Source organism: Prunus avium, chromosome 2, assembly GCF_965620075.1.
Source record: "Prunus avium chromosome 2, drPruAviu1.hap1.1, whole genome shotgun sequence".
Taxonomy (NCBI): domain Eukaryota; kingdom Viridiplantae; phylum Streptophyta; class Magnoliopsida; order Rosales; family Rosaceae; genus Prunus; species Prunus avium.
The window spans coordinates 31,790,748-31,800,725 of NC_142285.1; the positions used below are offsets into that span (position 1 = coordinate 31,790,748).

At 38.8% G+C, this 9,978-nt stretch overlaps 1 protein-coding gene across 1 annotated transcript; it reads right to left on the reverse strand.

Moving 5' to 3' along the window:
* LOC148296865 (uncharacterized) lies at window positions 1-1,439 on the reverse strand. Its single transcript, XM_088248652.1, has 2 exons — window positions 275-1,439; window positions 1-179 (listed from the first exon to the last, which is right to left on the reverse strand). The coding sequence occupies exons 1-2, from the start codon at window positions 942-944 to the stop codon at window positions 1-3; spliced, it is 849 nt and encodes a 282-aa protein (XP_088104778.1). The 5' UTR covers window positions 945-1,439.
* Between the last annotated feature and the right edge of the window lie 8,539 nt (window positions 1,440-9,978).

Consider the following 9,978-nt stretch of genomic DNA (forward strand, 5'->3'; position numbering starts at 1 on the left):
TCACTCATCCCACTCCTCAACACGATTATCATTTAAACTAGCATCACTATCATATTGATCAACTATATCAATATGAAAAGGATATTTCCCACTATCAAATGTTGAAGGATCTTTATCTATCTCATCATCTTCATCCATAAGCATAGTCCTTATGGACTTACTTTTGACTTTCCTCTTACCTGTACATATGAACAATGAATTAAAATTATAAAATTTAATGGTAATGAAATTTCCCCCCATATGATTTACTTTCCATACTTATAAGCAGCCATACAAAGCAACTGGATATCAGCAGCCATACAATCCTCAAAAGACAACATCCTAGTCATGCAATCTTCCAATCCCTTCCTCACTTCATCAACATTAGAAAACGTTTCTTCATAATGCAATTGAGGGTTCAAATAATAACCAGCAGCATGTAAAGGTTGATCAAGTTGTGGGCCCCATCTTTCGTCTATTCTTCTCCAAATTGGTTTATACTTTCTTTCAACGTTTCCACAATTAAAAGCAATCTTCTCTTTTGCAACATCCATTAACTCATAAATAAATCCCATGACGGGTCTCTCCTCTGAATCAACTTCTCTCAAAACAGATACTAAAGGAATAACAGTTTTGATGCAAAAAGTAACATGGGACCAAAAATTAACATCATAAAGTATAGTTGAGTGAGCCCTAACACCTTCATTATGTTGGACAAATGGTCCATTGTGCCATTCTCTAGAAGAAAACATAGCCTGAAGAGGTTGCTTTTGCTTATAGATGCTTTGAAGAGTAAGATAAGAAGTGGCAAACCGTGTGATTGTAGGGCGAATTATCTCTTTGTCTTTCGTGAAAAATCTCATCAAAGCAAGAACCCATGTATGCCCATAAATAAACTTCACTACTTGCTTGGCTAGTCTAATTGTATCTTCAAAAACTTTCATTTTGCTAATATCTTCTAACATCAAATCAATGCAAAGGGCAGCACATGGAGTCCATCATAACTTCTTCCTCTTCTCCATAAGTTTCACTCCAGCATTCTTATAATTGGAAGTATTATCTGTTATTACTTGAATCACATGCTCCTCCCCAACTTCTTTGACAACATCATCTAAATATTTGAATAGTAGCGTTCCATTTTTTTATGGAATCAGATGCATCAATAGATTTCAAAAACCAAGTACCTGCAGGGCTATTCACAAGAAAATTTATTAGCACTTTACTTTTATCATCAGTCCAACCATCAACATAATAGTACATTCATACTCTGCCCAAGCTTTCTTATGTTCTTCCATCATCGTATTAATGTCGCCAACTTCTTCCTTAAGGATCTAAGTCCTCAGCTCATATATTGATTGAAGCTTAAATCCTACATCATATCCGGCAATCCCTTCCACCATAGGTAGCCAGAATGGATCATTTACAATATTAAATGGGAGTGCTCTAGAGAAGAAAAAACGACCAAGAGAGAGAGAGAGTGACGATAGAGGGAGGAGAGAGAGAGAGCGATGAGAGAGAGAGAGAGAGAGAGAGGTGAATTTAGAGCCTTTTGTTTTCTCTCATACTCCTCGGTTCTCTACAATTCCATATTGGATTTCCATTCTATCTATCAAATCAAATCTTATATATTTTGCTGATAAAAGTGTACATGTTGTGTTAAGTCCTTAGTTAGCCAGGCACCTATTTTCATTGGCTGTGTTTCTTTGTCTCCCATTGAAGGTCCAATCTAAATTTGCCACATCAAACTTCTTTGGGATTGCTGTCTTGTCTTTGATAATGATGGAATTTTATTTGGAATTTTCTCTCATAGAATCTCACTTTTTTTGTTTAATAATAGTGGTGTTTTTGAAATTATTTTGGATTTGATTTTTTAAGAATGGGCCTATTAAACAGCTTTTTGGGACAATTCAGTTTTTGAATTTATAAAATTAGATTCAAGTAGGATACCAAACGGGCTCTTAAGTTTTGTTGTTGAAGTTGGTCTCTCATGACATGATCATGGTTCTTTGGCCACGCGTATATATATAGTATTGATTAAAGAAACAAGGCGGTCTTTCTACTTAGACCCTAACAAACCGGCCAATGAAATTGGGTAATCAGTTGATACAAGACAATGAATGGGGAAAAGGACTCATTGTGGTATATTCTATGTAATTTGCGTCAGATGCGTACAAATTAATGGTGTGTGTTCTGCTATACGTGCTGTGCAGCTGTGCTTGCCCAAAAGGAAAATGTAGAAAGTAAAATTGATATGCAACAAGTTATTTTTGGTCAGTGTATGTCGTTTTTACAACTTTGATTCCCATAGCTTTAATTTTGTTAATTTATCTTTATAATTTTCAATTCGGAATAATTCAAAGACAGTTGGATTCGTTGAACTTACCTATCACTACTACGTTTTTCTATTTGCGCGACGATAGTTTGCGCGACGAAGGACAAATCGTCGCATAAAAGATCATCGCGCGACGGACAACCATATGCGTAGCGCAGCCTAGAGCGACGAAGAAATTTCGTCGCATAAAAGATCATCGCGCGACGGACAATCATATGCGTAGCGCAAAGTAGAGCGACCAATAAATTTCATCGCGCAAAACAACTTCGCGCGACAGAAAAAACGACCGTCGCGTAAAACAAGGGGAAAAAACCGCGAACAAATATTCTGGCTCCTAATTCTTGTGCGACGACTAAACTCGTCGCATATGAAATCTTTGCGCGACAAAACACTCTCCGTCGCGCAAGGTACGATATACAAACCATTAATCTTTAGCCTTAATTTTAATTTTGCCATCTAAATCATATGTTTTTCATTAATTTTAGTGAAGATCATCATTCATACCCTTTTAATTATGGGAATGGTATAGGAGAATCTTTTTGTATGGTTATCAACCTCGATACGAATAAATTTCAGGGTTATCAATTTACGTACGAATCTTTTTGTAGGGTTATCAACCTCCATATGTTTTGAAACTAAAAAGTGTTCATTCAACTCTACAAAACTAATTTCAACGATCCAACCGTTAAACGTGTTTGTATATACTGTGAGATTGTATACCCCAAAAATCGCAAATAACAAATATTCAGAGATCTAGAAATGGGACAAAATATTCAAATGTTTTAAATGAACACGTTTGCGCGACAACTATTTGCGCGACGACGATATATTCGTCGCCCTATGATGTTGCGCGACGATGATGTATTCGTCGCCCTATGATGTTTAGCGCGACCAAAAAATTCATACGTCGCGCACAATAAATAGCGGGAAAACAAACAGTGTTCCAGGTGTTTCGCGCCACAACTTTGCGCGACGAAAAGAAAATTAGTCGCGCAAAGAGGCTATCGTGGCTGCGTGCATGTCAAACTGGACCTTTGCGCGACGGAAATTCTCTATTGCGCGACTAACATCATGTGCGACGAAACGATTTTGTAGTCGCGCAAAGGTGTGATGTCGGCACGTCTTTGCGCGCCAAGCATGTCGATTTTGCGCGACGGATTTTGGCTTGTGCGACGAAAAAATGTGTTCGTCGCGCAAAGATATGATGTCGGCACGTCCTTGCGCGCCAAGCATGTCGATTTTGCGCGACGGATTTTGGCTTGTGCGACGAAAAAATGTGTTCGTCACGCAAAGATGTGATGTCGGCATGACTTTGCGCGTCGCTGAAGTGGAATTTGCGCGACTTATTTATTTGCGCGACGAATTAAGCCTTCGTCGCGCAAAGCCTTCTTCTTTAACAGATTCATTTCAGCCATTGTAGAGGCAAACTGAAAAATCAGTTTTGCCTCTGCTTCTGCCCCTCTCTCTCTCCGTTCTGTCCATTTTCTCAGCTGCAAATCAGTTCAGGACATATTGAAGAAGGTATTTTATTTGTTTTGTATTTATTTAAAATATCAATTTAATTTCTTTATATATTGTTTTTGTGAAATTATATTTGTATTCTGTTGTTAAATTATGCACGGCAATGTACGAAGTTAATTGAAATTAACTTCATACATTTTTTATTGTAAAGCTTAGTTCCCGTTCGAGGTTAGTTGGACCGCGCATGGGTGGGTAAACCACGACTACGGTCCAATTAATTCTTGAATTGTCCCATATTTTGGACAGTTTGGAAATGTATAGTCGTGTCACGTAGTTTATAGCTACAGGATTAGGTTTCGATTGTGGAGATTTCGGTGTCATCTCGGTACGTTCTTCGGGTGGTACGTAGGTATTTGATATCTACGGTACACCTCAAGAACTGTAACGAGATGCTGCCGAAATTCACCCACATCGAAATCTAATCTCATGTAGCTGTAAATTACGTGGCATGACTATGCATTTTCGAATGGGATAGGGCCCTTACCGGAGGCATAAGGTGATGTTGTGATTTTCTAAGAATACAACATAATTGTTGTATTGTGATTGTGGTTCCAGGAATTATGAGCAGAAGGTGGATACAGAACCCTAACAGGTGCGCAGACGAATACTTGGATGGAATCGAGGAATTTATTCACTTTGCACGGTCACACAACCCGGGTGCAACTAGAATCAGATGTCCTTGTAGGAGGTGTAACAACATGTTGTGGGATACAATTGAAAATGTTCAATTTCATTTAGTAAGGAATGGAATGATTGAGACATACAGCAGGTGGAACCATCACGGGGAACAATTAGACATTGGTTCGTCTTCAAGGCCCATAAGAGTGGACAATGTTGAACCTATTGTGGATGCTAATGAACAAGTCATGGATATTATACATGATGTTTTTCCATTTGCATCAACCAGCAGCAATCAGGAAGGGGAAGATGACGTGCCTACACCAATGGATAGTGCAGAGTTTGAACAGTATGAAGAACTGTTAAGAAATGCCAACCAAGAGTTATATCCGGGGTGCGAGAGCTTTTCCGTTCTTACGGCGATTGTGGAGCTAATGCACGGAAAAATAAAGTATCGTATGTCGAACCTGTGTTTCGATTACTTTTTGGGGGTTTTCAAGAGAATGCTTCCGATGGATAATTGTTTGCCGAAAGACCACAGACATGCACAGAAGATGTTGAGTGGTCTTGGATTGGGTTATGAAAAAATCCACGCTTGCAAAAACAATTGCATGTTGTTCTACAAAGAGTATGAAACATTGGATACATGCCCTATATGCAATGAGTCGAGGTTCAAACAGACGTCTCAGAATAGAATGACTAAGGTTCCACAAAAAGTCATGCGTTATTTGCCCCTGAAGCCAAGATCGCAGCGATTGTATATGTCGACGCATACTGCCACAGACATGAGATGACATAAGGAAAAATGGGTAGACGACGATGTGATGCGGCATCCTGCAGATGGGGAGGCATGGAAAGAGTTCGATCGAACGTTCCCCGAGTTTGCCGCTGATCCCCGAAATGTTAGGTTGGGACTTGCCACTGACGGATTCAATCCGTACGGGGTTCTAAACCAACACCACAACACTTAGCCGATTTTCGTATTCCCATATAATTTGCCGCCTTGGAAATGCATGAAAAAAGAGTACATGATGATGATTGTTTTGATAACTGAGGATCCTGGCAGGTCAATCGATGTGTACTTAAGGCCGTTGGTTGATGAGCTCAAGGATTTATGGACAAACGGTGTGCGTACGTACGATAAATCTACTGGGAAGATGTTTACTTTGCGGGCGGCAGTTATGTGGACTGTGAATGATTTTCCCGCATATGCAATGGTGTCGGGGTGGAGCACAAAGGGTTATATGGCATGCCCTATATGCAAGGAAGATGTGACTTCTGGTTGGCACGCTGGAAAAGTGTGTTACCTTGGGCATCGAAGATGGTTGCCATGGGACCACGAGTGGCGGGAAAAGGATAAAGAGTTCGACGGGAACAAAGAGCGTCGCGCAAGACCTAGAGAATCGTCCGGTGATCAAATCTTGGAACAGCTTAATGGTTTGGATTTTGCTCCGTTTGGGAAAACAGTTAGTCGGACCAGACCTGCTACACATATGAACTGGACGCACAAGTCTATGTCTTTTGAGCTTTCATATTGGTCGAAACTAAAATTGAGGCACAATCTCGACGTTATGCATGTTGAGAAAAATGTGTTTGACACATTGATAGGAACGATTCTAGATATCAAGGAGAAGACAAAGGACACGATAAAAGCTCGTCTTGATTTGGAAAGAATGGGCATACGAAGGGGTTTATGGCTGAAAAGGGGCACTGATAAAGCTATAAAAGATCTTGCATTTTTTTCCATGAAACCGAATGACAGAAAAGAGTTTCTACAATTTGTCTCGTCTGTTAAGTTTCCTGACGGATATGCTTCTAATATCGCACGTTGTGTGAATGTTGACGGGGGTAAATTTACTGGACTCAAGAGCCATGACTGTCATGTGTTTATGCAACGCCTACTTCCTGTGGGGATTCGACACCTATTGCCGGAAGATGTAGTGAAGCCAATCATATGTTGTCCAGATTTTTTTCCCAACTGACGGCAAAAACGTTGCGAAAGACAGACATTGATCAGTTGCGCCATGACATTGTCCAAGTCTTATGCAAGTTTGAGATGATATTCCCTCCGGCTTTCTTCACGAGTATGATTCATGTGATGGTTCACTTACCAGAAGAGGCAATGCTTGCTGGTCCAGTCAACTATTGCTGGATGTATCAAATAGAAAGGTATATAATCATCATCATTCGTGTAAGCATCATTATCTCATGCTTCCTACTTGCAAATTTGCATCTTTTCATTTTATTTTGGCAGGCTACTCGGAGAGCTGAAAAAAAGCGTACGCAACAGAGCGAAGCCCGAAGGATCAATTGTAGAGGCTTAGGTTCAATATGAGGCGCTTACTTTTTGTGGAATGTATTTAAAAGACGTGGACACGGCTTTCAATCGACCTCAGCGCAATAATGACGGAGGTGTGAGAAATGAGCAACTTTCTGTTTTTGCCCAAAGTGCACGACCCTTTGGAGATCCTGTACGAGGAGAGTCGTTTTCCAAAAATGACATGGAGGTGGCGCATTGGTTCGTATTGAACAATTGTGATGAGATAATGACATATTTAGATGAGCATGAAGAGATGATGAAGCGAGAACATCCATAGCATTTGTATTCCAAGAAACACCGTGAATTGTTTCCAAAATGGTTTTTGGAATATGTAAGTTATAAGTGTTTTGTAATTGACATATATATTGTAGTATTTCATTTTCTCAAACTAACATGTGAATGTTGTTGTATAATATTAGGTGAATAAGTTGAAATCAGATAATTCCCCCACTTACAGTGAAGAGTTGTATAACTTGGCATTCGGCCCAATTCGAGCTGAATTATTCTTGGGTTGTCATGTTAATGGCGTCAAGTTTTTAGGGACTGCACGAGATGACAAGTTGTGTACGCAAAACAGCGGTGTCCATGTTCCAGGTGGAGAGGAAAGTACGGACATTGATTTCTATGGCAAACTCACAACTGTCGTGCAATTGCTTTACAAAGACCGATACCAAGTCATCATGTTTAAGTGTCGATGGTTTGATACAAACCCAAATAGGCAGGGAAGTGTTAAAATCGATCAAGGGTTACTATCTGTGAACATGAACAGAACTTGGTACGATGACGACCCATACATTTTGGCAAACATGGCAAAACAAATTGTCTATGTAGATGACCCTAAAGCAGGGAGCGGGTGGAAAGTTGTTCAGCAGATGGATCACAGGAACGTATATGCTATACCAGAACTAGACCCATCTGACGTCGATGTCGCTGACCAACGGTCAGAATCTTGCATGGAAAATGATGCGGAAACGCTTCGCGATACAAATGTTGTTCAGGAACCATTTCAGCTCGAAGGAGTGTCTTCAAAAGAAATACCAATTCAATCCATTACAATTGACCTCGGTGATCTTCCTAGATACGATGTAGTTATGGAGGAGGAGGAGGAGGATGAGGATGATTGGGAGACTGAAAGTGATGATAGCGAAGACAACGAAGGTTATTATAGTTCGGATGATGAATAATGCAATTTATTTGTTGCTTACTATGTTTTAGTATTGGTAATTTCTTGTAATGTAATTACGTTAATGTAAATATATTGGCAACTCTACTTTTGTTGAATATATGTACTTGTTATATCTAATTTCCAATTATATATGCATGTGGAAAAATAAAATGAAGTTTAAAAAATTTGGATATACTTACTGAGAAGATTAATGTAAAAAGCAATGAACTCAAGTCATTCATACTTTTGTAATTAAATTATTTTACATTTAATTATGGCGTAAATGCAAATTATTACGGTTAGGAAATGAATCTCGTGTCTGAAAAGTTGCACATCTTCCCAATTTCATCATATACATCTCAAATTGAGAAAGAATCTCAATGCTCATGTACTTGAGTTGTACTAAAAAAAAAAGTACTTATGTCTAAAACGACTGGTTGTCATTTTTGCGGGACGGAAATCTTCATCCGTAACTGTTTTTGACTTTTGGTCCGCGCAATGTTCTTTATTTTTCTGTGCTAAATCCAACCGTATAAAGAAATGAACATACAGTCAGAAAGTTATAGATTAAAAACTGAACAGAGGTCGGAATTGCAAAAAAGGGCCAAAGAATCTGTAAAAAAACGACCGGTCGTCTCTGACCGGTCTCATTTTTGCGCGACGAATACTACTATAGCGTCGCGCAAGAGGGTTTTGCGGGACGAACAATTTCGTCGCTAAAGTTAACAAATATGCAATAATCTTTTATTAATAGAAAATAATCTTGCGCACCGAAAATATTTACCCGTCGTAAGAGGAGGTTTTGCGGGACGACGGATTTTGTCGCGGAAGTTAACAAATATGCAACAAATTTTTGAAATAATAGAAAATAATCTTGCGCGACGACAAATTTTACACGTCGCGCAAAAGACATGTCCCTAAAAATCTCAACTTATTGCGAAATAACAGAAATAACCTTGTGCGACGAAGACTATCGTCGCTCAGATAACTGCGCGACGACGTATACGGCCTCGTCGCAATCGTCGTTTAAAAAATAATCAATATAAATTATTTATTATTTTCTGTTTCACTTTGCGGGACGTATATAATCGTCGCGCAAAGTGTGTTTAAAAAAAATCGAAATTAAACAGTAAATATTTTTAAATGAACATCAAATTCAGTTACTATATTCATACGGGGTCAAGGTTTGTAGACGTAAAAAATCATCAAATTTGGAGTTAAATTAACCGTTCAAATTTGATTTTTCATTTGTAACCGTCGAAAATGTTGGTCCCGTTACATCATGTGTGATGTATATTTTTTCTAAATTTTGGCGTGTACGATCTCTGAGTATAAACCAACAACTCTACCGGTTGGATCGTTGAAACTACTTTCCTAGAATGCGTGTGTCATGAAAACACTATATTAAAAAAAAATGAATACATTTTGTATATGTTTGTTAAATAGAACATACAATTTTGTGGTATCCACTATTGTAAATATCTTTAAATGACGATCCAATTCAATCATTGTATTCATATACAGTAAAGGAGTGCACCCGTAAAAAATTATCAAAATCGGAGTTAAAAAAACCGTTAAATCGTGATTTTTAGTTTATAACCGTCGAAAATTTTGATCTCGTAACATCATCTATGAATCTTGCATTTTTTCAATTTTTGGTGTGTACGATCTCTAAGTATAAACAAACAAGTTTGACGGTTGGATCGGTGAAACACGCATCGTACAATGCGTAGCCCCATTAAAACAACATATTCACTAACATTTTATATTGTTTACTTTTTGTACTTTGCGCGACGAATATTTGTCTGTTCGTCGCGCAATAAATGATAGCGCGACGTAATGAAATTGCCGTCGCTCAATGTACTTCTCAGGATTTAGGGTTCTGAAAGGGTTTAGGGGTCGTTTGGTACGTCGGACTGTCATGGACTGGACTAAATCCTAGGACTATCTTGGATTAGCTCGGATTGGACTAAGCTGGATTAAGTACTAACCTACGTTTGGAGCTGCGTCGGACTAAGAAACTGGATTGTAAAAATAATGAAG